The sequence below is a fragment of the Sminthopsis crassicaudata genome, chromosome 2 (assembly GCF_048593235.1).
Source record: "Sminthopsis crassicaudata isolate SCR6 chromosome 2, ASM4859323v1, whole genome shotgun sequence".
NCBI lineage: Eukaryota > Metazoa > Chordata > Mammalia > Dasyuromorphia > Dasyuridae > Sminthopsis > Sminthopsis crassicaudata.
The window spans coordinates 390,236,814-390,263,311 of NC_133618.1; the positions used below are offsets into that span (position 1 = coordinate 390,236,814).

The window sequence follows — 26,498 nt, forward strand, 5'->3', positions numbered from 1 at the left end:
TAGACTCATACTGGATCATGTAATCTCACATACATGCATTTGGTAATGAAGGGTACAAGGAAGCATACCAATGACACAAGAATTGCTGTGTAATAATAAAGCTCTACTGGCCTGTGATGGAGAAGGTATGAGCTCTTTCATGGGGCCCAGACACTTTCCTTTAAGCTGAATTATTTACTTAAAGCATCTGGCTGAACATTTCATTTGGTTTCTATTCTGAGGTAGGGTGAGGCAAGGATTTTTCTCTCGTTTTTGTCTACACTGATTATTAGTGCAAATGACATAAGTGAATTTGGTCAGATGAATTTCATTCTTCTGGACTGATTTCCTAGGTTTTTGTTTCCATTATGGAACTATATTTTCAACTGCAGACAAGGCTTTATTCAAATCTTATCTATGAAAATTCAGGTTTATAAAGTACAAATTGGGGAGGGGTAATTGTTTGCTTTGTCAAAAGACTGATGCTTAGACAAACACTTGGAAACTTCGAATTTAGTCAGACCAGCTCTTCCCCTCAGGCCTATATTATTAATTCTAACTCCTTTTGTACTTATTTTATGTACTGCCCAATGTGACACTTTTATGATATCAATCTATAATCTAATCTATAATGTATACTGTCTCAGTCACTCATTAGTTCATGGATATAACCCTGCCTGGCTGGAATAAGAATTCTGAGCTCCAACTTTCATTCCCTCCTACTATATTTTACAATAAGAAAATTGCAGACTCTCAGGGCAGACATATATGAAGTTGTACTGCTTAGAATACTGCTTCACTATGGCTGCTATCGAGTAACCCTGAGAGTCTTAAATTAATTTTTCTTTTATGACCTGAGTTTCAATCAAGCAGATAGTAATGGACTTGGAGTTAGGAATCTTTGGGCCTGAATACTCTTTCTGATACTTAATAATGTGCGACTATGGAATCAGTCACTTAATCCCTCTGAGCCTTAATTTTTTCATCTACAAAATGGGCACATGTATTTAAACAATCTTGTTATAGTTTTCATTATTTGCTTTGCTCAAAGCGCTAAATATCAGTTGTTATTATGCCCACTCAGTGCAGAAAAGAAAATTGTAAAGAGATAAATGGAAAATGCTACTCCACTGGTCAAGGAGAAAAATATCTAGTGAACTTTCCCTTCCCCCAAGTACAGAAACATGGAAATCCTGGATAGAAAAGAGATCTGGGCTCTGAAACACGGCTAATTCCATTAGGAAGGAACCACAGTGGTCTCAGGTCAAATAACAATTATTTTGTTGAGCTCCTAACATTAAAAAAAAAAAAAAAAAATCATAGAATTTTGGAAAGGATCTTATTTGCCTTCAACAGAGTTTCTCTACTCGAATTATGCCCTGTTTTTAATATCAAAACATTGTACTGGGAATTTTTTTAGTGCTTTATGCTTCTGATCTCAGTGCAGCTCATAGTTACTCAACCTAGTTTACAAGGTTTTGACCAAGACTTGGAGAGGAGAGAGGAGAGAGGAGGAGGATGCAGAGAGGAGTCACTGTTTAAGTGCACAGGTTAAGAAGGGATGATCTACAGTCTGGGGAGATCCAGCTCCCTGAACTGGGGAAAGGTGAAGTTTCTGTCGTAGGCTGGTTTGCTCAGCTAATGAGTATCAGGAAGAGGCCACAATCAGAGAGGCCTCGGACTTCCATTTCCTAATTTGCAAATATGGGATGATCTCTTAAGTTCTTCAGGATCTCAGAGCAAATGAGGCGAGAGCAAATAAACTGTAGAGAGTTAGAACACTTCCTGGAGCACACGTAAATCAGCAGAAATAGTCCTAGAGTCTGCCTATGAATAAATAAATGAGAGTTTTTATTCTCCAGGGTGACTTTGGGCAAGCTTCAGCTCCATAAAATGGAGAGGTTGTGTGCTTAGATAATTACCTAGGACACGCCCACTCATCACCCAGTTCTAAATCCCCCAGTCAGGATTTGAGGTGCCTTTGGCTCCCATCTCTAGTTCTTCCTCCTGCACCTCAACCTCCACCTCCTCCACCTCCTTTTCTTTCTCCTCTTCCTCCTCCTCCACCTCCTTCTCTTCTTTCTCCTCTTCCTCCTCCTCCACCTCTTCCACCTCCTCCTCCTCCTCCACCCCCTTCTTCTCTCTCTCCTCTCCTCCACCTCCTCCTCCACCTCCTCCTTTTCTCTCTCCTCTTCCTCCTCCTCCACCTCCTCCACCTCCTCCTTTTCTCTCTCCTCTTCCTCCTCCTCCACCTCCTCCTTTCCTCTCTCCTCTTCCTCCTCCTCCACCTCCTCCTTTTCTCTCTCCTCCTCTTCCTCCTCCTCCATCTCTCCCTCCTTTCCTTTTCTCTCTCCTCTTCCTCCTCCTCCACCTCCTCCTTTTCTCTCTCCTCTTCCTCCTCCTCCACCTCCTCCTTTCCTCTCTCCTCTTCCTCCTCCTCCACCTCCTCCTTTTCTCTCTCCTCCTCCTCCTCCATCATCTCCTCCTCCTCCTCCATCTCCTCCACCTCCTCCTTTTCTCTCTCCTCTTCCTCCTCCTCCACCTCCTCCTTTTCTCTCTCCTCTTCCTCCTCCTCCTCCTTTTCTCTCTCCTCTTCCTCCTCCTCCACCTCCTCCTTTTCTCTCTCCTCTTCCTCCTCCTCCACCTCCTCCTTTTCTCTCTCCTCTTCCTCCTCCTCCACCTCCTCCTTTTCTCTCTCCTCTTCCTCCTCCTCCACCTCCTCCTTTTCTCTCTCCTCCTCCTCCTCCATCATCTCCTCCTCCTCCTCCATCTCCTCCACCTCCTCCTTTTCTCTCTCCTCTTCCTCCTCCTCCTCCTCCTTTTCTCTCCCCTCTTCCTCCTCCTCCACCTCCTCCTTTTCTCTCTCCTCTTCCTCCTCCTCCACCTCCTCCTTTTCTCTCTCCTCTTCCTCCTCCTCCACCTCCTCCTTTTCTCTCTCCTCCTCCTCCTCCTCCACCTCCTCCTTTTCTCTCTCCTCCTCCTCCTCCTCCTCCTCTTCCTCCTCCTCCCCCTCCTCCTCCTCCTCTTCCTCCTCCTCCTCCTCCTCCTCCTCCTCCTCCTCCAGCTCCTTCTTTTCTTTCTCCTCCTCCTCCTCCTCCATCTCCTCCACCTCCTCCTTTTCTTTCTCCTCCTCCTCCTCCTTTCCTGCTTCCTCTCCACCGGCCGTTCTGGCTCTGACCACCTCCACCCTGCAGGGGGCGCAGCTCCCGGAGCCTCGAAGGCTGTGCGGCGTCCTCCCTCTGGCCGTCGGCTCCGCCCTCCTCACCCCACCCTTAGCCGCCCCGCCCCATCCTATCCCATCCCATCCCATTCGGTTCGGTGGTTCTGTGGTTAGAGGAAGCTGCCTGCCGGGCCAGGTGAGCTGGAAGGCAGGGAGCGGAAGTCGCCGCCGACCTCCTCGCCGACCTCCCTCTGGGGGGGTGGGGGCCCAGTTGAGTGGCTGCAGCGAAGACGGCTCTCGAGGCCGTAGCTACCCTCGCGGCAGCCGCCCTTCACTCGCCCCGTGCTGAGGCGCTAGCAGCGCGTGTGGACCGACTGGGTGAAGGGGGGAGGGGAGAGCGGGGCGGAACCTTAGGGGCCGAGCTCGGGGTGCCACCGGAAGGTGAGGGCGCCGGCCTCCAGGCGCCTGTTCTGGAGATGAGGGGAGACTAGAAACAAGGCGGGGCCGGGCGGTTGGAGGGGCTGCCGACTGAGGGTGCGGGGGAGGGTTGTAAGTGCGGGTTTTTAACTCCCCTGAAACATCTTAAAGCCGCCCACCTCAGTTACCCGAATCGGGAGGCGACCTAGCCGCCCCCGTAGGAAAGAGCTCGGCTAACGGGCCCTAGCCTCTCCCCATTCCCCCTTTGCAGACTAGTCCCTTTTTCTGAAAGGAGGGGGGGCCAGTACTAGTCCAGTAAAGTTAGGTAGTGCAGTGGATGGAACGCCGGACTTGGAGTCAGGAAGGCTTGAGTTCAGACACTTAGTAGCTGTGTGACCCTGGGCAAGTAACCTGACCTCTGCCTTTGTCAGTTTCTTAATCTATACAAGGAGGATAATAGCACTCCCTGTTTAGAGTTGTGAGGTTAAATGAGGCAATACTGCAAACCTTGAGGTGGTGTTGACTATTACCGTTATTTAGGAATGGAGGCCGGGAGAGGAAAAAAAAATTAGGAATAAATTACTTTCCTCATTTGGTAGCTGGCTCTAAAGAGAATAAGTCGCCTTTTTTAGGGTTTAGAATTAATGAAGAATTTTTTTCCTGCCGTTGCTTTGTGAGGAAAATAGCCTTAAATACAGACTGTTCAGAATACAACTCTTAATCCGTCACTTGAGACTTTGATTGGTACCAGCATTTCCTAGATTCATAGACGCTGGAAGATGCTTTAGAGATCATTTGGCCCCCATTTCGAAGAAACAGAAAGAGGAGTGAAGTGACTGGATCCAGGTCTCATAGCAGACCCCAGATCTGAATCTAATTGCTCTTGGCTTCCATCCAATTCCTTTATCCTATGACTATATCTTGGCCCCATTTGATATTGTATTTCTATTGTGTTAAAGGTAAATCTGGTGGTTTTAGAATGAGCTTCCTCCAGCAGGTGTGGATCCTGTAGGCCTGTATTTTTTGCTTTAAAATTTAGTCCATTACAACAAAACCTTAAACAACTGATAGAATTTTAACCTGTTGGCAGGTTATTTGCCTAGGAGAGGAGTTTGAAGATGCCTGCTTAATTCTTTAAGTCCATTGGAATAGAGAATATTTTTATCTTAATTCTTGTTAATTACAAGAATGTTAATTACACGAATGATCTGGGCTGAGGTAGCTAGTGATACAGTGGATAGAGCACCAACCTTGCAGTTAGGAGCACCTTAGTGCAAATGTGGCCTCAGACACTGACATTTACTAATAGTGTGACATAGGGCAAGTCACTTAACCATGATTGTCTGCCTCCTTCCACCCCCAAATACTAATCTGAGCAAGTTGGCACTTGGTATTGTTCAACTTCATTGAAAATAGCAGAAAGTTAGGAGGGTAGTGGTATTTTCTCTTTAAGGTGGGTATATCTGGAAACCTGAATGGTAAATTGTGTTTTGTTTTTGCTTCAAAGGAGGACAGGCAGCTTAGGTTATGTTTTTAGTGGGGCAATACTTTGTAAATTCTTAATGAGATAAAGACCAAGAATAATTCTTTCCTCATATTATCAACCCTTAATTATATAACCAACTGAGATAATTGTTATTTTAGATATGTCTGTCCACTGACTGCTTAGCTTATTTTAAATAATATGTTAGATTAAAATTTTGAGATGGTAGTTGATGGCCTTAAAATTAATTGCTAACAAAGTGTTTCACTTCTCACATAACAATTAAATTTGTAAGGAAAATGGATTAAGAATTTAAACAAAACACTGTTAGACTTTTTTGTCAATTTTCTCCAAAAAATTCAAAACATATTCTTAGTACACATTCTAACATTAACTGCCTAAATTAGGTGAGGAACCCTTTATTGCAAAAGAAGAAATTAAAATTCAGAAGGGTTCAGGTGACTAACTTACCTAAACCGAATCTGGCAATTCCCCCCCAAAATTCAGGACTTCCCCCTTTGCAGCATTTTATCTGCAAATCTGCACTACTAGTTGAAAAAAGTTGAAAACCTTTTTAAAAATATATCCAAAATTGATCATAAATACCTGATTTATTTTATTGTTAAATCTTAGAACCTCTGAAATGCTTTAACATTAAGGCATTGTTATACTAGTAGGGAAGTTGTAAATTCACACATACTTTTCTTATAGGAACTCAAAGCACTTCAACAACCTCCTTTCATCGATTCATATTACATTCTTAAAATGTCAGATTTTGTCTCCAATAACTAAGGCAAAGGTAAATTATCAAAGAGTTTTATTAGTAATAACAGGAATGAAATTGTCTCAGTCATCAATAATAAGTGTTTATTGTACATGACACTGTAGGATTACAAAGTCAATGAAATTAGGTTCTCTGTCTTCTAAATTCACAGTCTAAGAAAATAACAAAGAAAAAATTCTCCAGTATTAAGCAACATTTAAGTGCCAAATCAATAATACAGAAACTTTCACTAATGTGGAATTTGTCCAGAGTTGGTGAGATTATTCTGGCTGAGTTGAACATTTATAGAGGGTAATTTGAAAAAGGTCTTTGGATAATTGTGGAATTCACATGGAAGCAGCATCCTATGATCTTAAGGAAAACATGAACAAATTGGAAATAAGACACTTCTGTGAATTGTGGGGTATTTGAAAATAAATGGAGAATTTTTTTTTTACTGTTAACAGTAACAGTAAGTAATGTAAATTACTTAATGCAATAGTTTTTTTTCTGATATATGTTTTATCTGATTTTTATAAATTGGATGATTTTGCTATTTAGAAATCAATTTAGAATAAACTGTTTACTTTTTTGTAGTAAACTCAGGCTTTCATGTTGGTTTTAAAGAATTATAACTAGGTATAGCTATATGTAAACATACTCACGGTTTACTCATAAGAACACTGTTTACTTTATGTATAACATACATAATGTTTTAAAATAATTGCTAACAAAGTGTTTTTAAATAGAGGACCAGTAAAACCTTAGTGAATAGATGAATTGTTCATAATTAGTATATTTGGGAAAACGATTATTTTTATCTCTAATTTGTTTAGCAAAGTTTTTCTTTGTACAGAATTCAACATGTCAAGCAACTGAATTGTCAGAGTTAACTTACGATTTCTGCTATACTTTTTTTTTTTACAAGAAATAAGAAAGTTGCCAGAGTTCACAATCAAAATCTGAGTTCCATAAAGTTCCATGACAAATTGTTAACATAATTTATATTGGGACACAAGAAAGGCATTGTGAAATTAAGAATTGGGAGAATCTTTGGAATATGAGTAGTAGTGATGTGTGTGTATGTGTGTGTGTGTGTGTGTGTGTGTGTGTGTGTGTGTGTGAAGACAGACACACTTAAAACTTTGTAGCTTTCATTTCAATCATTCTGAAGCAATACATGTCATAGATATCACTTGCCTATGCAGGGAAGAGTAGCAAAAGAAAAAAAAATGAGAGAGGAAAACAAAAGTGCATCTGAAATTTGTGATGATTAAGGACAAGGTGAGTGCTTTAGAGTTTCACTTTGAGGTATTTATTATCTAGAAAGTTTTTCAGTCCCTTTCCTCAAGTCATGATTTTCAAAACCTCAGAAAGCTGGGTAAGTTTTTCATTACTGCAGGTAAGCAAGTTTCACCACCAAATTAGAAGTTGGTAGTTCGGTTTGGGCTTATGTGTAGTGTTTCATTTAAAGTAAAGATAATAAGTATTTAGAATTTGTTTTGAGAGAACCCTAATACCCACTACTAAAATTACTTGTTTTCTACAAATGACAATTTTAGCAGAATACTTAGTATGAGTTCCACAATGCCAACCTTAGTTTCCAATTTTAGCAGCTGCTTTTTGACAATTTTTGCCAGAAAATGAAGAAATTCGTGGAATTCTCAAGTTCATTGGACTGAGTGTGCCAATTACAATATTAGACATCTTTTTCCTACAGGTGTTATTTAAAGGTTATTTAAAGCAAATATTTTGAAACCTGCTGCTTAATACTAGGTAGGACATGTAGCTTGAGAATTAACATTTCAATAAGAAATAATCTTGTCATGCAAATAATTTTTGATATTTTGTGAACAATATTACAAAATGTTAGACTAGGATAGGAACATACACACACTTGTGTTTTATGCATTAGGTATTCTAAAAAGCTATATAGAGTGACTTAATCATTTGACTTAAGAGAATGTGGTGAGTTAAGAGACCACCAGATAGTTTAGTTACCTAAAGACTTGGATTCTGCTGCCAGCTTTGTCACAAACTAGCTATATAATTTTGTATAAATTGCCCTTTTGGGGCTTTTGTTTTCCTGTTTGTTAAGTGATGGGAGTAGACAAACTAATCCTGATGGCTAACTCAGACTGTGTCAAATTATTAGTTGTTGAGGGAAACCTTGAGGTGAAACTTTTTGTTATATGAATTATCACTTTGAATTTTTCCATTTTATCAAACTGGAGTTTTGTATATCAAGATTTTTTTTCAAAAGGAGATGAACCAGTAATTACAACAGTATTCTTAAGTTTTCATTACATATTTTGTTCATTTGTTTGTCATGTTTGACTCTTTGTAACCCCATTTGGCATTTTCATGGCAAAGATAATGAAGTTGTTTGCCATTTTCTTCTGAAAAACTGAGGCAAAATAAGTTTTAAATTCCTTGCCCCAGGATCACAGGGCTAATGAATATCTGAGGCTGGATTTGAACCCCATTATTTCTGATTCCAGGCCCAGTGTTATATACTGTGCAACTAACAACCTATAGCTATAGCAAATTTCTAATTTTTAAGTCCTAAAAATTTATACTCGGGTATTTGAAACATTCATTTTCTCCACAAAAAATCATGTTGTAAAGTTACAATCCAGGCAATCTCTGCCTGCCCTCCTCCAATCCATTTAGCCAATAATATTCGTCGTTTACTTTTATATTACTGATAATATAAAACCAAACACCATAAGCAACAATTATTCATTGGGAAAATGTATCTTACAACAGTATTCGTCTAGTCTTGCAACTTGCTGAACTATGAGAATGGGTATTCTTGCCATCTTCCCATTTTTTAAATTGCTTGTCTAGAGTTAGGGGCCATAGATAAAGGAAGTGATAGTTAACGAGTTATATTCACAGTCCTGCAACACTTTTCAGTCTGATCAGGCTCCAGGTATCTTCCATTTTATTTTTTTCTGAGGGCCTCAGGAATTGGTCTATTTCACTTTCCGCTGCTAGTTAACCTGTTTCTCAACTGTATTTCTCTTCCACAGTACCAGGTATCTTAAATCATTTTTCCCCACTCTTGTCAGAAGCAAATGAACTGTGCCTTTGAGATTTTCTAAGAGTTTTTGCTGCTAGCAGCAATAGGAAAATGGCTTTTTTTTTTTTTTTTTTTTTTTTTGATAATGTAATCCTTTTTTCTCCTACTAGAAGTCCCAATAGGGAAAGATAGTGTTACACATTATCAATAATGGTGAATCTTTGGGCACCTAAAAGAATGAAGCGAGTTTGTCTGCAATTTTGGTGTAATATGCAGACTTAGTTCTAAAGAGCTTTTCATGACAAGAACCTCAATGTAGTTCTAAAGAGCTTTTCATGACAAAGAACCTCAATGTAGTTTTGCTTGACTATTATAAGAGAGAGCTTCCCCGGGAGGGTTGTAAGTGAATAGTGATAGAAATGTACCATAAAAAATAGCATCAATAAAAAATTTTTAATGTGCACAGGAAAACAAATTTACAAGGGTACACACAAATGGCAGCTTCCTTACCACCATGTTAAATGTATACTTTTAAAAACTACATACATGCAAGTTTACCATTTCATGTATGACTTAACCATCTTCCTCTTTTTTTTGTTCTTTGTATACTGAAATGTACTTGTTTGATAAGTTCATAATTTAAATTTTTTAAAAAGCACAAGAAACAAGTCCTCTAGGGCATAAGAATATGGGATTGAATCTTTAATCTTCTTCCTTTGGTTCTTACCAGTTCTGGAGAAAGGAATAGGAATGTGAAAAGGAATTCTTGTGATTACAGTAGTGAGACAGTTATTCTTAGCACAGTATTTATTAGGGGGTGTATCTAAGTCAAAGACTGTCTATATAATAGGTTTATTAAAAATTTATTTTTTTTTCTTATCATTGTTACTTTAGTAATAGCAACATTGCATCTTATTTTTCCTTTATAAATTCCTTGGTGACTTTTTAAAAATGAATTTTTGTCCATTTATTTTTATGTAAAAATCAATGATTTAAGTTCTAGTGATAGGCACTATTTTATACAATGATACAGAATAGTAAAAAACATACTACCTAATATAAAAGCATTAGAACATATATTTTAATTGATTATTCTAAAATAAATCCTCAATACACCAAATTAAAGCTGCTAACAAGAAACAATTTTAATATAGCTTTTTTTTTTTTTTCAGAGACAGGAAAATACTGTATTGAATCTTATACATATTTGTTTCCAAACTTAAGAATGACACTGTTAATTGTTTTGCAATTATATACGTTTTAGTGTTTTGTTTTTTGGCACTCCCTTCAATCTTATTGTTTACTGTCAGATTTAAATGAATATCTGTAACTCCACAGAAAATTAAATGTCGTCAGAAGACCGAGAAGCCCAGGAGGATGAATTGCTGGCCTTGGCAAGTATTTATGATGAAGATGAATTTAAAAAAGCAGAGTCTGTTCAAGGTGGAGAAACCAGAATCTGTTTGGATTTGCCCCAGAATTTCAAAATATTTGTGAGCGGTGAGTCATAAGTCTTGTTCATTTTTAAAGAGATTTTTCTAAATGCAGCATTTTCTGGTTTTCTTGACAGAGATATTTATGCCATCATTATAGTTTGAGATGTTGGGCTTTATTAGGAGAGTGGTTTACTACTTTCTGCATGTCTTTTTGATAAACTAAATAAAAGAGATGAGTAGATTTTTAGTTGCTATTTCTTTTAATACCAAGTAGGATTTCCAGATAGTTTCTGCTTCTCACCAAATAAGTTTCCAAAATTCTTCCTAACTACCATTATGTTTGCTGTCATACTCAGTAACTTACTTACAAACAAAAAACAAAGTAGCAATAGGATGTCACAAACATCTCAGAAAGATTTCCCCCAAAAGTTATTACAATTAAGAGAAAAGTTGGTGAAAAGGAAGTAATAATACAAGTAAAACTATGATTGTGGAAATGCTGGCCTGCATGAGCAAGATAGCCTTCAAGTGGAAGAAAAGTGTGTTGGCATGTTAATCTAAATGGACCATGACACCTAGCCCCAGTTAATCTCAGTGCTTCATACAACTGTGTGGTAAGGATAAATGTTTCCCTTTTCTCTGGACTTTTTCTTTATAATTTCCTCCTGTTAAAATAGTGTATATAATTTGATGACTCACTAAAGTTGGTAATCCCATCTAACAGTGTATTTAGAGTAAATTATATTTTTACTAAATAGGTCATTGTCCTTTGATTTTTGTTTGATTTTTTTTTTCTCCCCCGAAAGGAAAACTAAAAATTAAAGAAGCATGGATAAAGATTTAGACAATAGGAGACTGAGAGATTTCTCTTTTGGGGGGGGAAATCAATTTTCTTTCTCTACCACCATTACTGACCTCCTTTTCTTTTCCCTTCCACCCATCAGTGCAGTGTTTTGCACATAGCAGGCACTCAAATATTGACTGATCCTTGAATTCCCTGTTTTTGGTTCAGGCAATCCAACGGAGTGTCTCCAGAATGGTGGCTTTGAATATACAATTTGCTTTCTGCCTCCACTTGTGCTGAATTTTGAACTTCCACCAGATTATCCATCAACCTCCCCTCCAGCATTCACCCTCAGTGGCAAATGGCTTTCACCAACTCAGGTTAGGTTTGAAACTTACTTTTTATTATCCATTTTCAAGAATTTGAATATTTTCTTTAACTGATGTTCACCTTGATATGGCATAACAGAAAATCACTACAATAAGGAGTAGGATGGTTTTTTTTATCCTTTATAAATCCTGCTATTAATAAGAAATTAATTGATATACTGGACTAGGAATCAGGAGACCTTCAGGAGAAGAACTTTTAATCATAGCTCTGCTAATTATAGTAATATGATTTTAGGCAAGTCATTTAACCTCCCTAGGATTCAGTTTCTTTATTTGTAGAATGAGAGGTTTATATTGTGATAATCCTATAATTTCCAAGAATTTTTTCCAACTCAAATATTCTGTTACTCTGTAATTATTCTGTTATTCTAAAATTGAAAGTTTTGTTTTTTAGGAGGTAGTTAAAATGTTTAAATTTTTTTATTGTAATGTGGATCCCATCATAGATTGCAGTAGAAAAAAATTTGAAACTGAGTATATTTGTTTATCTTTTTATCATCTTGCAATTTTCTAATTTTACTCATATTAAAATTGAAAAAAAAAATCTGCTTTCTCCAAAGTCAGTACCCTTCCTTTTTTTTTCCCTTTGGACTTAGTGCCTGCTTCTTTCTTTGTACTTCCTTCTCAGCTAAATGTTTTTTGTTTTTTTATTTTTCCTTTTCAAAAGAAAACTCATTTAGTTGCAAAGGACTAAAAATTGAGTTTCCTGTCAGAAGCAAATTTCTTAACTAAACATAAAAAGTATCTTCATTTTTTTTTTTCTTTTCTTTTTTTTTTTTAACTCTATAGGAATAACCATTCCTTAATTTATTGGACTCTATATCTGAATTCATAAAAGCAATAATATTGGGTTCTGTACTATATTTAAATATCTCAAGTGTATGTTTTAAGATCAAACACCTCATATTAAGTGCCTACATTTCCTCTACAATTTGTTTATTTTTTTCTACCACAGCTTCATTCTGGTTTTGGTGAAGAAAAAGGACTTTTGGCATAATATAAAACATTCAGGCATAAATTTTAGTTTAGCGGCAACAAGCTTTGTCAAAATCCTTTTGAAGATTGATAGGTTGAAGGTGTATTAAGAGATAAGCTATCAGCTGTAATTGAATGCAAAGAATAAGTAGCCTGCCCATTTTTTATTATTGGTCACATAGTTTTCACTTCCTCCAACTCTGCTTTTTAGAATATCATTAAATATGACAATGCTTATAGAAAATGAAGAAACTGCTTCAAGATTAAAATAGGCCACCTCAGAATTTATAAAAAGGTTATTATATTTTTTAAATTAAAAAATGGTACTATCTGAACTAGTAGCAGAGAGCTTTAGTGAAGTCAGATAATAGAAAATAGTGTCCTACTTGAGTCTACACTGCCTTGGCAACTTGGTAACAGCATGTCATAATTGGAATAGAATTAATTCAGTAGATTTTTTTTGTGTTGTATCTACAAAAAGCTCAATATATGCTTTATAATATTTTAAATTGTATAGTTTAAGATAATTATTTTTAATCAGTATAGTGTTAAAAATTAATAGAGATACAGGAAATAGAAAAAAGGGAGAGAGACAAAAAAATAGGGGTTTATAAGAGGTTTTGGTTTTATAACATAAGCCATAGAAAATAATTCACTTGATACTTTTATAATGGTTTATATCTTAAGGTAATTATGACAGCAGGCTTATTTCAGCTCCTAATTTCATAATACTCTTAAAAGTTCTTTCTCTCTCTCTCTCTCTCTCTCTCTCTCTCTCTCTCTCTCTCTCTCTCTCTCTCTCTCTCTCTCTATATATATATATATATATATATATATATATATATCTATCTTTGACTTCTTAAAACTATATATCCAAGAAAAGAATTAACAGTTGGGTCTACTTATTTAGTCCAAGATGGTAGTGATAGGGAATTAGATGGGGCCTCTTTTCTCCTCAAATCTATGGATAAATCAATTGCCTTTTCATAATTGTTAAGGGAAAAAAAAGCAAAAAGAAGGGAAATGGAAGAAGGTTAGATAAAAAGATAGGGCAGGTAGGTGGTATGTGCAGAGAGTACTGAGTTTGAAGTCAGGAAGACTTAAATTCAAATCTAGCCTCAGACACTTCTAGCAGTATGACCTTGGTCAAGTCACTTAACCCTATTTGCCCTCAGCTCCTTATTTGTAAAATGAACTAGAGAAGGAAATGGCATACTACTCGAGTATCTTTGCTACAAAAATTTCAAATGGGAGCACAGAGTCAGACATGACTGAAAAGACTGAACAACAGCAACAAAAACATAGTTAAAGACATAGTCATTTAATTTTTATGTGGTTCAAAAAGCAGTTAGCCTTCTGATAATTAATAAGTGTGACATTTCCAGTATATAGAAATTAAGCACCTGACACAACATAGGTTTTTCTTATAAGAAACATCATACCTAAATGAAAGATTTCTCTTTTTAACACTGAATTTGTCATAAGCAAATATTAAGGATGTGTGTTCAATATCAGATACTATAGGAAAGGTGACATAGTTCCATGTTACCATGGAGGCACCATAAGCAAATATTAAGGATGTGTGTTCAATATCAGATACTATAGGAAAGGTGACATGGAACTATGCCATGCTTCTTCAGTTGTAGTAATTTAATCAAGATTTTGTTTGTCTTTTTTTTTTTAAGTTTATCTTAAAAAACTATTATTGTAACTTTATTATACATATTATTTTTTGTGGGGTAGAATGGGGATGCTTAATATTTGCCTTTCAGTTTAAACAGACCCAGTTTTTTAAGAAAAAAAAATCAAATAATTTTGACTTGCTTCCTTGACTTTGGAAATATAAGCATTTTGTGTAACATTCAAACTGCACTGACTTATTTTTGTACCTACAACATTAATCTAAAACTTTGTTTTGTTATAAATACATATAATGAAGTTGTAAATTTTTAAATGCACTTGTGATTTCTGTTACAGTTCATTATATTATTTTAATTATAAATCTGGTCATATTTTTATTGTTTCACTTCTAATCCTAATGCAGATGAATTTTTTAATTGTGCAGAGAATTTGCCAACTTTCAATTTCAGGACACACAAAAAATCTAGGGCAATCAAAAAAATCTGAAGTACTCTAGAACTAGATCCTAGGTTTTTTTTTAGAACATGTAACATGTTAAATGATTTTTATTATGGTAAATCTGTACTTTTGGTATGTTCACTAATTTTTTTGTTCTAGGTTACTTTGAGTCTCTAAGCTTTAATTTTGTGTTACATTTAGATACAAAGGGCTTACTCTTACTCTTCAGAGGATGAACTGATGATGAAACTTTCAGATCATTTTGCAGCATGTCACAGTTAAAGAAAATGATATCATTTAAAGACTTAAAGTAAAAACTTAAAAATGAAAGCATTTTAAGTCAATTTTGGTGTGTTTTTTTTTAAATAACATTTTTATTTCTGATATTCAGTGATGTTACTTTTTGTCGTAGCTAACTGCTTTGTGCAAGCACTTAGACAACCTGTGGGAAGAACATCGTGGCTGTGTGGTCCTGTTTGCCTGGATGCAGTTTCTCAAAGAAGAAACCTTAGCATACCTGAACATTGCCTCTCCCTACGAGCTCAAAATGGGCCCCCAGGGGAATGTACAGAGCAGGACATCTCTGGCTCCTCCTAACTCAGAACTAGATTTTGGGGGGGCAGCTGGCACTACAGTAGACCAGGAAGAATTTGTGGATGAGAGAGCTGTGCAGGATGTGGAGTCTTTGTCCAGCCTGATACGGGAAATCTTAGACTTTGATCAAGCTCAGCAGAAAAAGTGCTTTAACAGTAAGATGTACCTGTGCAATATCTGCTTTTGTGAGAAGTTGGGCAGCGAGTGTATGTACTTCCTGGAATGCAGGCATGTCTACTGTAAAGCCTGTTTGAAGGACTACTTTGAAATCCAGATCAGGGATGGTCAGGTGCACTGTCTCAACTGTCCAGAACCAAAGTGCTCCTCTGTTGCTACTCCTGGCCAGGTAACTGATTATCTTTTGGGGAGCCTCTTTTTCCTGACTGGGAGCAAGTATAGCAAGAGGCTCCCTTATAGTCATCAGGATCATTTATTACTTAAAGACCATATGTTTATTCATTTTATACATCTGAAGTAATAATGTGAAATAATTTTATTTAAAATGAAGCCAAAAGCTGCCTAGAGTGGACTTGTAATCAGCTTAACAATGAAATATGAGTTACTGTGTAAACTTTAGTAACTCCAAGTCTGGTCCTGGGATTATTATTATCACGTGATGGTCTTCTAGGAGTGATGGGTTTAAGAAACCCAAAGAAACAATGCTTTGTCTTTTTTGCCTTCTGAACATGAATTCAGTGTTTTGATCTGAAAGTGACAGAGGGTTTAACACATCTCTGAGCAGCAGACTCATGAATTCTGGACCAGAATACTAAGGATTTCCTGATGATCCAGAGTCAGTGTCAAAATTAGTGTGTAGCATCAATCAAATGTTTCCCCCCTCCCCCTTTTCCTTATAGGTCAAAGAACTGGTGGAAGAAGAGTTATTTGCACGTTATGACCGCCTTCTTCTACAGTCTACTTTGGACTTGATGGCAGATGTAGTGTATTGTCCCAGGCCATGCTGTCAAACTCCTGTCATGCAAGAACCAGGATGTACCATGGGCATCTGTTCTAGTTGCAATTATGCCTTCTGTACACTTTGTAAAATGACTTATCATGGAGTTTCTCCATGTAAAGTAACTGCAGGTAATTGTATTAATTTGGAAATGGAATTGAAAAAGGTTCTTATAGCTTTTGGGGGGGGTGGTAAAAGAAAGAACTGTTAATTTAAGTTGACTTCTAGAAAACTATTTTCTGCTTATTAATACAGCATAATCTAGAGCAAGGATGGAGAATTTAAACTTCATTTCATCTAGGCCATGGCAAGTTTTCTAAAAATAATAGTCACATATCTTACTCTTCAACAGTTAGATTAACAAATAAAATATGTTCAAATCTGAAGGGGAAGTTCTTGTGGTCAGATAAGCATTCCAATGTGATAATTATTTTCACTATGATTTCCAGAAGACATGGAGAAGAACACACTACATTAGACCATAAAAAAATTTACCAGAGCAAAATTTTGGTGATGTCATCTGGGAAGGGAAAAGCAGATGTAGTTAACATCATCTCTGTAGAGGCCAAATTGGACATGATCACTGAAAGGGAGTGGGAGGGTTAGATTGTATTAAATAGATTTTGTGTTCCCTAATCTTAAACTTAAAAATCAGGTGAGTTGAAATTTTTTATTCCTATTTTCCCTGAAAAATCAACAAAGTTAGAAAATTAACTCAAGTATCATTGTTATTTTTTACTTATGTGTGTCTCATTTTTTCCCCTAGAGGTGGAAGCTAAAGCTCGTTTTAATTCTTTCAACTTGCTATACTGAGGTAGAGATGGAAACTGGATACAGGGAGTTTTAGGATATTAATAAAATTGAGAAGAAGCCTAAAAATCCAATGCTAATATTAATTTGTTGATTATCTTTATTTTGAGATTACAGGTGTATCCTATTGATATTATCATGCTAAAGTAGAAATGTCAAAGAAAAAGGAAAATGTTTCTATTTATTAGAGGCAGGGAGCTCACAGGGTAAAACTGTTAGATAAGTAATTTCACTAGCATTAGAGTGAATGAAAATGCATAATGTGGTTAAGCAAAACCCATTGCATTAAGAAAAAAGGGTATTCTAAATAGTAGCTTGAAAAATTGAAGAAAGAATTAAGGCAATATTGTCAAGCAAACAGATTACAGAAGACTGAAGCTATTGAAAGATTAAATAAGCAGGATTGCTGAATAAGTTTGTATTTTTAAATTTAAGGTCATTTGAGTTCCTTGTGAGCTCTATTTGAGTGGCATGGGGAATCAAAACTGGGGAGGCAAAGTGGTATAGTGGAAATAGATTGGTACCAGAGAACCTTAATAGCCTCCCACCCTGACATCTTTTACATAAAGTCTTTCTTGATTCCCACACACACTAACCCTACAAAACTACTATATATTTGACTACTTCATATATTTTTGTATTTATTAATCTTCTGTTAGTGTTCTTTATGTTATATGCATTTTGTTCTCACTGCAAATGTCCAATCCCTCAGACCTTTCCCCAGGGTATTAGCCCTGTACTGGCAATATTCTCCTCCCTTTTCCACCTTGTTGTTGTTCAGTTGTTCAATCATGTCTGACTCTTCGTGACTGCATAGACCATACCATCCATGGGGTTTTCTTTGCAAAGATACTGACATGATTTGCCATGTCCTTCTCCAATGGATTAAACCAACAGAGATTAAGATTAATAGAGGTTAAGTGATTTGCCCAGGATCACATAGCTGGTAAGTGTCTAAGGCCAGTTTTGAACTGCGTCTTTCTAACTCGAAGACCAGTGCTCTATCCATTGAGCAACCTGACTGTGGCAAACGGTTAGGTAACTTGCCCAGCACCCCCCTTCTTGACCTCATGGTGAAAATTCTACACTATCTTCTCTTAATTCCCTTACACCTTTAATTCTATCCAGTCAGTCAGTCAATAAGCATTTATTCAGCACCTGCTTTGTGCCAGATACTATACAAAATGCTGAGAATACAAAAGAAGGCAAAAGACAATTCCTGGTCTTAAGCTCACAGTGTAATGAGTGAGGCAACAAGTAAACTAATATGTACAAACAAGCTATATACATGATAAATAGGAAATAATTCAAAGAAAGAAGATACTAGAATTGAGGGGTTGGGAAAGGCTTTGTGTAGAAGAAAATGGGATTTTGTTGGGGAGATGAGAAAAGAAAACATTCTAGGCACGAAGAACACCCAGAGAGAATGCCTGGAGCCAAGAGATGGAGTATCTTATTCATGGAACAGACAAGAGGCCTTTCTCACTGGATCCAAGTGTATTTGTCAGTCTTTAAGGAGGCCAGACAGGCAAGGGTTGAGGGGAGGTGGGAAGGGCAGGGTAAAAATCATGAATTTTGTATTTTATCCTAGAAAAGTAAAAGTCCCTGAAGTTTTGAGGGGGAAAGTGATATAGGGTTCGATCTGCACTTTAGGAAAATTGTTTTGGTGACTAAATGCTGTATTAGGATGGGGAGAAATAGACCCGAGACAGTGAGACTGGCAGACCTACCAGCAAGCTATTGAAGTAGTCTAGGCATGAGGTTATATGGGCCTGCACAAGAGTTGTGGCCATGTTAAGAGAGTATCTCAATATGAGATCTCATATCTGAGAAATGTTGCAAAGATGATTTGACAGGTCTTGACAACATATTGGATACGGGGGTTGAAAGAAGTTGAAGATTATTCCCAAGTTATGAGTCTGGGGAACTGGGAGGATGGTGATGTCCTTGACAGTAATAAGGAACTCAATTGAGGTACGGGGGAAAATTTGGGGGAGAAAAATATTGGTGATCCTCCTCTGCCAAGACTCAACCTTGGAGCATTTGCACCATCCGCTGCCTTCTCTTCTACTAATGTACTGCTGAATAGAACTGGAGAAAAGTCATCAAACTGCTGGCTGGGTCTACTATAAATCATGTTATACAGTCTCACCTGGATCTTCATTGCTAATCACCTATTTCACTCACCATATAGCTTTTCCAAATTTTAAAAAATTTATTCTCAAACCTACCATGACTACTCCTCCTCTTCTTGCCTACTAAACTGATAATCTTACTCATATTTCACTAAGAAAATTGAGGCTATTTTCATATTTTCTACTTTATTCCAATTTCATACACAGATGTGGCATTTCTCCTTGCCTAGACAAACTTGTATATAAACCAGTAAGTCTATTCTATCTCAACAGATTACTTTTTCTATCATCCGTATTCTCTCATCTTCATTCTCTCCTTGTCTATTGGCTATTTTACAAATGTTTACATACCATGTCTCAAAAAATCCTTTTTTTGTCTATCCCTGTGAGGCATTCTGGTTTTCCTACTTTGTATGGCTAAACTTGAAGTATTCCATAATCACTGCTTTTGCTTCCTTTACTGTCACTTAATTTCTAGTTTTTTGTAGCAGGGAGACCATCAGGGTTAAGTGACTTTAAACTCAGGACTTCCTGACTCCAGGGCCTCTGCTATATCCTCCGTATCACCTGTATCTGCCCCAACTAATCATATCTAATGAATGGCCTTTTCTCCAACCTTGTACTAGATTTTTCTACAGTTTTTGACATGATCAGTCATCCTCTTATTCTCATTTTTTTAGGTTTTCCTGACACTGCTTTTGCCTGGTTCCTTTTCTTCCTGTCTTATAACTCGTTTCCTTTCCTGGATCTTCAGATCCCAGTTATTAACCTCCATTGTCTCCCAAGAATCTCTCCTGAGCCCTCTTTTGTCTCTATTGCTATTTCACTTGGTGATTTCACCAATTAAGTATTTATCTCCTTGTCTATGATTATCAGATCTGTTTATCCAACTCTTAGCTCTTTCAGACTTTCAATTTCACATCTTCAACTGTTTTAACATCTCAGATGTCTTATAGACATCTTAAATTCAGCTTGTCCAAAACTGACCTCATTTTTTTCCTCAAGTCCTCCTCTCTTCCTAACTTAATGCAGTTACTATCATCCTCCTAGTTATCCAGGCTCACAACTTCTGTATCATCCCTGATTCCTCATAATCATAAGTTGCTGGATCCTATCAATTCAAGCAAATATAACAGCTATTTTTATTTATGTAATATATTCACACCCAGTTCTCCTGTATTTTTCTTCTCAATGCCTGGACCATTTCGATAATCTGGTTGGTCTTTTTATTCTCCTCTCAGCTGTCAAATTGATCTTCCTAAAACTGATCAGGAGATACACATACCTTTATATTTAGCAGTCTAGTGATACTGGCATTTTTGTTTTTCCTGTATAAAACCACTCCTAGATTCTGACTTCATGCATTTTCACTTGGATGTCTCCTAAGCTTAGAATTCTCTTTTTCTTCATATCCATTTCCTGGCTTCCCTGACTTGAAGTTCTAGCTAAGATCCCATCTTCCTACAGGAATCCTTTCCTCTTCCCTCCTAATTAGTGTTTTGTCTTATCTCCAATTTATCTAGTATGTATCTTGTTTGTGTGTAGTTGTCTACCCATTAATAGATGTGAGCTTAAAAGCAGGGTCTATTTATCAATTTTCTATCTTCAGCTCTTAGCACAGTGGCCTAGTATATGTGTTCTTGTTTTCCAATCATTTCAGTTATGTTCAATTTTTTGTGACCCTTTTGGATTTTTTTTTTGGCATAGATACTCTTTTCTTCTCCAGCAAATGGTATGTGACATACAGCTTGGTATCTAGAATGTGTTCAATAAATGCTTTCTATTGAGTGATTATAAGAAAAAAGTAAAAAAGTAGTTAATGGAAAATGGAGATAAGCTTTGTGATAGATAGCCTGGTTAAACTTGAAAGTGAAAGATTAGACTTAGTGATACATGGTTCCATAATAGATTTTATTTCCTTTAGTTTAGGCCCTAGGGTTGGCAAGGTTGAATTGATAACATGTCTTTAAGCAAAAATTGTGTGTGTGTGTATACACACACACACACACACACACACACACACACACACATACACATTTGATCATGATCTCATAGGGTGACTGAAGAAATCAATTGTCTTTATATAAAACATTATTTTCCTTTTCATTTTCTAGAAAAGCTAATTGACTTGAGAAATGAGTATCTTGAAGCAGATGAAGCCAATAAACGATTTTTGGAACAGAGGTATGGTAAAAGGGTGATTCAGAAAGCACTAGAAGAAATGGAAAGTAAAGAGTGGCTAGAAAAGAACTCAAAGAGCTGCCCTTGCTGTGGTACCCATATAGAGGTGAGTCTGTGGGGACAAATGGAGAGAATGACACAGACAAGTCCTCATTTAACTGGTCCATCTGTCTCAGTCTTGTTCAAGTTCACAAATTTAAGATTAGTCAAGTTCATAAAACTTTTTGGCATTTATTAAACCTAGAAGATGCAAATTTCACTATTGAATAGTATTATCGTGTCTTATGTTTATATGGCACTTCACATTTTTCACTGTAGACCTCAGCTGATAAGATCATATTCACCACATAAAGGTGAACTGGCTTCAGAGGTGGTCACACTGTGGCTGTGGTCCTTGATAGGTCTATATATTATTCTAGGCCTATTTTTACCATAATCTGGCCTTCTGCCACCATATTTCTCCTGGGATACCTTATCCTTATATCTTTCAAGTATATACTTGGGAAATAATAATGGATTTTCATATAAACCCAAACAGCTTAAATAGAAAGGGTAAACCTGCTGGGGAGAATCAAAATGCATTTTGAAGCCAAATATAAATAACTAATATGTTGTCTGTACTATGAATTCTGCTTCCACTTCCCCTTGCCCCCATATTAGCTTACAGTGTTGGTTGCCTAAATTAAAATCCCTGTGAAAAAAATTAGATTCAATTGTTATTGACATGCACAGAGCCATATATTGGAGTTGGAAGGCTTTTTATTATTTAATGAGATTTAAATTCATTAGAACTTAAAATTCTTCTTTTAAGTATGTATTGTCTTGTCCCTTTATTTTTTCAGTTCTAAAAGCCAGAGTTTCCTTGATTTATATTGGCCATCAACAAAAAGTTTTTGCTATAACAAGTATATGAGCACTTGTTGAAAATTTGCTTTGCTTTTATAAGTTCACAAAACAACTGGCATTATAGTGAAGTGAAATTAATTGTCATTTGTAACTTCAGTGTGAGGAGTAAGACTGATCAAACATCTTAGTAAAACTGGTTAGATATCATGCAGTCTGTATGTGTTGTATTCCTCTTCGATTTTATAGTATTGTTATTTCTACCTTTTCTTTCTCTCTCAGTAGAAATTAGATGGGTGTAACAAGATGACATGTACTGGCTGTATGCAATATTTCTGCTGGATTTGCATGGGTTGTCTGTCTAGAGCAAACCCTTATAGACATTTCAATGATCCATCTTCCCCATGCTTTAACCGGTATGTATTACACAGGAATGCCCTAAGGCAAGCAGTAATTTCCAGTACTTCTTAGAATAGTTAAATACAGTAACCTGGACCATATCTTTTTGGTTAGGAAGCAGCTTATTTTGGAGACTGCTGGGGTTTGTTTCCTTCTTCCCTTCCCTCCCTCCCTTCCCTCCCTTCCCTCCTTTCCCTCCTTTCCCACCTTCCTTCCCTCCCTTCCCTCCTTTCTCACCTTCCTTCCCTCCCTTCCCTCCTTTCCCACCTTCCTTCCTTCCTTCCTTCCTTCCTTCCTTCCTTCCTTCCTTCCTTCCTTCCTTCCTTCCTTCCTTCCTTCCTTCCTTCCTTCCTTCCTTCCTTCCTTCCTTCCTCTTTCTCTCTTTCTCTCTTTCTCTCTTCTCTCTCTTTCTCTCTCTCTCTCTTTCTTTCTTTCTTTCTTTCTTTCTTTCTTTCTTTCTTTCTTTCTTTCTTTCTTTCTTTCTTTCTTTCTTTCTTTCTTTCTTTCTTTCTTTCTTTCTTTCTTTCTTTCTTTCTTTCTTTCTTTTTAATTTGCTACAGTAGAGCTTTTTAATGCTGGGGGGCAGAAGTAACTCCTATCTTTATAGGTTGTGCTATAAGGCTTTTTATGTAATTATGTTTCAGGATTTTTATAAGTTGTGCTATATATGGATTTTTGTGTAATTATGTTTCAGAGTAGATATTATTTGACTTGGGATATCTGTCTAAATCTTTGTAATGACAAATTCTTTTATAATGAGGTTCTTCTATTGTACTTCAGTACACTAATCAATTTAAGAATATCTACTGTGTGCCTTTTGAAAACATGTAGAAAAGAAGAGTTCCACACTACATTTTAAAAATAATTTGAGCAGAAAGCAATAATCAAGTTTGTAATATAAGAAATGAAAGCTAAAAGGAAAGAGTTGAGGTTAGCTTAAAGTGTTGATACACTTCAGCTGCCTAATGGAGCCAAGGAATTATTCCATATATCATACAAACCCTTAAAACATGAACATACTTATAAAGGTGCACACAGTTAAGATCATTCTTGATCCTGGATTGCTAAATTTGGATTCTTGAGGAAAGTACATGTTCAAATTTCTGCACTGCTATTTAGGTTTATAAAACACTTTCCTCACAACTATTCTAAGGAAGAAGATAGAGCAAGTATTTTGACTCATTTTTTAAGATAAAGAAACCAAAGGTTATATAAATTAATATACTTGTCCTAGACCACACAACTTAGTATCAAGGGACTAGACTTGAACCCTGGTCTGCAGACTCCGTGATGAATGCTTTTACAATGCACTACATCTTGCTGCCACTTAACAGTACTCCAGCAAACCCTTTCAGAACAAGTTGCATAGCAAATACTTGGAACTAAGTAAGTTCATCCTTCTGTAATAATTGTTTAAAAAGTTAGAAATAAAGTTCTGCAATGGAGTTATCAGAAAGAGGGGTCAAAGATGCTTTTGAAAAAAGGAAAAGGAGTTATATTTCATTTTTTCCCAGTGCATAAAAATGCATTTTATTTTATGGTCTTCCAGGTTATTTCAAGCTGTGGATATTGATGGTGACATTTGGGAAGATGAGATTGAAGATTAGTTAAACTACTTTATTGCTCAAAGCTATAGAAGTGGAATGGTTTGCCCTATTCTTTTGTCAAGTACAGTGTGTAACCCTGCAGGAGGTTTAGAGAACCATTCATTCTTCCCATATAGGAAATGTGGAAGAACATGGTTTTATTTTCATTTTCTGCTGATTAAGGCACGTGTATAATTTTCCAGTGTTGTGTAATGTGAACAATTATAAGCCAAAGGTTTTGGAAAACATTAGCAAAAACTAGAAAAAGTGTTCAATATCATAATGTACCCCAGGTTCTGAACTATAAATGTTTTCTTTGTTACCTAGGCTCAAAGGGAGAGGGATCAAAATGATACTATTTTAAAGGCCTTTTTCTTATCTCTAAGGCATCTTGCTCTTTAGGGCATCAAATCAAAAGCACATTCCTTGGGGTTATTTCCCATTGGAGCCACTCAGTACTACTCTTTATACTCTAGGGGATACTGTTAAAGCATAGCTTAAAATGTGCCCTTACCCTCTATTTCCAGGTCACATACCTGCCATATCAGTTCCAGAAGTAGGAGTCTTAGTTCCTATTAAGTTGATATAGTTGAAAAGTGATAAAGTTCTAAATTTTCAGTTGATCAGATCTTCCAGTGGCCTCTTGTGCTTCTGGATTTTAAAATGAAAAGAGCATTTGGACATTTTCCCAGTTTATCTGAAATAACATTTTTTTTTTCTGGTATCACAAGTATTTGTGGATCATATAAAACCTATTTTCTTATTTATTGATCCAACATATTTGGGCCAAATGTAGAGTTCAGTGAATTGTTATGGAATCAGAAGAACATGAGTGAATTCCTTCACTTTTAAAATTATGGTTTATATTTTACTCCATTTTTATTTGCAGTAAAATTAAACAGTGACTTTCCTCACTCACCTATTTCCCTCCTAGCCCATCTCTCACACACACCTTTTTAGTTGGGTTAATGATTTATGCAAACTGATCTTAATATTATCCTGAGCAAAGCATATTATGAATGAAATCAGTGAGGCAGAGGGAGAGGTTTCTTTTAGTTAAACCTAAGGGGAGGGTGGGAAAAACAGATATGGGGAAAATAGACTTCCAAGGTGAATAAAAATATTTTTAGTTATTTGCTGCCTGTGACTGTTTAGACTGCTATTCCCTCTAGTTGGTAATCAAGGTGATAGTTCCAATTCTGCTTTTGAAAACCATACTTTCTGCAGTGATTTAGAGTTTTTAGTTTGAAATACATTGCCTTGCTATTCAGTTTTTGCAAACTTTTAGAAAGCAACTGGTTTTTTCCTCCTGTAGCTTGGTAGGAGTGATGTGGTAGCATAGTTACTATAAAGTTTCAAGTAAATTTTTCTGTCTGAAGGCCCACAGTAGCTTCATATTTACTGTTTGTGAAGCTAGTCCTTTTCCAACTGCATGTAACTTATTAAAAATAAAATTAGCATTTTTGTTTTACTGTGATTATAGGGTTACATTTTGGACCATATAGCTTTTAATTGGCAATAGAATTGTTAGCTTTCCTTTAGGTGATTTGTTTATGCACCCCATGTTAAGAAAAGGTAATTTGGCCATTTATTAGCTATCATGAGCTAAGTTCTTGCCAATTCAATCCTAAAGCAATTTGTCCACACTAGGTAAATGGATATAATAATTGAATACTTAGGAAGAGGGCAAAATAAAATCATAGAATAATCCTGTTTTTTCCTTGGACTAATTATTGGAGTTTCTAGGACCTGTGTTTTGATAACAACTTAATGTTTTCAAGAACAGTACCTTTTACATATACTAAATTCGCTTTTTAAAAATAAGTTGCAATAAATGTGAATTCAGAAAACATTATCTGGTGTATTAGTGTGGCTGCTGAGTGAAAAAAGAATTAAGTTCTGGTTTTTAAGCAGCAATTGGTCCCTTCAGATTGGGTGCTTAAATCTGTTGAATTATCTGATTTTTTCAAATTATTGTATTAGTTGAGGCCACTGCATAAAATATATTATTATGAGTAGAAGCAGGGAAGCTCTCTTTTCGTGTGACGTAAGAGAGTACTTCCAAATGTAATAGAATGTTCTAAGATTTAAAGTCTTTACCCTTGACCATAGACATTGGAAGTAGAGAATATTTTTGGCATGATTTATAACTTAGTCTTAACATGGCTTCAACTTTTAGCTTCTACTTGTTTTATTTCTAAGTGACTGAAAAATATAAGATACTGATTTTTATGGGTGGGAAATGCTTTGAAAAAGAGATTCTTCATCTAGAAAGTAGGTAGTAGAGAAAAGAGATTTTATTTATGTTTATAGTTTGGTTTTGTGAAAGCCTGGGCTCCTGAGCAACATGCTTCACCACAGCTTAACTGAATCCCAATAAAACTTCTGAATATTTGTGACAGAAATGATACCCTTTTCAGAATTATTGCTGTTTATTAAGCCTAACACAGTGGCTGGAAAAAAACATCCCTCTTAATTTTGGTTAAAAAAAAAGTTTGAGTCTAG

The 26,498-nt window shown here is 36.4% G+C and overlaps 1 protein-coding gene across 6 annotated transcripts; it reads left to right on the plus strand.

Moving 5' to 3' along the window:
* On the plus strand, nt 1-25,848 carry RNF14 (ring finger protein 14). Of its 6 annotated transcripts, XM_074291684.1 has the most exons (10): nt 4,767-5,009; nt 5,751-5,838; nt 7,011-7,086; nt 10,166-10,327; nt 11,276-11,427; nt 14,903-15,430; nt 15,942-16,170; nt 21,099-21,271; nt 22,294-22,424; nt 23,957-25,848. In XM_074291684.1, the coding sequence occupies exons 4-10, from the start codon at nt 10,174-10,176 to the stop codon at nt 24,012-24,014; spliced, it is 1,425 nt and encodes a 474-aa protein (XP_074147785.1). In that variant the 5' UTR covers nt 4,767-5,009; nt 5,751-5,838; nt 7,011-7,086; nt 10,166-10,173; the 3' UTR covers nt 24,015-25,848. The 6 variants fall into 6 exon arrangements, with proteins under 6 accessions (XP_074147780.1, XP_074147781.1, XP_074147782.1 ...); XM_074291681.1 differs by lacking the exons at nt 4,767-5,009; nt 7,011-7,086 and adding an exon at nt 3,417-3,580; XM_074291682.1 differs by lacking the exons at nt 4,767-5,009; nt 7,011-7,086 and adding an exon at nt 3,566-3,673.
* The last annotated feature ends 650 nt before the right edge of the window (nt 25,849-26,498 follow it).

Excerpts from the sequence above, each read along its gene's own strand:
- RNF14 (XM_074291679.1), top strand. The coding sequence starts at position 10,174 with ATGTCGTCAGAAGACCGAGAAGCCCAGGAGGATGAATTGCTGGCCTTG. Across the intron at positions 16,171-21,098 it reads TCCATGTAAAGTAACTGCAG|AAAAGCTAATTGACTTGAGA; the intron begins GTAATTGTATTA and ends TTCATTTTCTAG. Across the intron at positions 22,425-23,956 it reads TCTTCCCCATGCTTTAACCG|GTTATTTCAAGCTGTGGATA; the intron begins GTATGTATTACA and ends ATGGTCTTCCAG.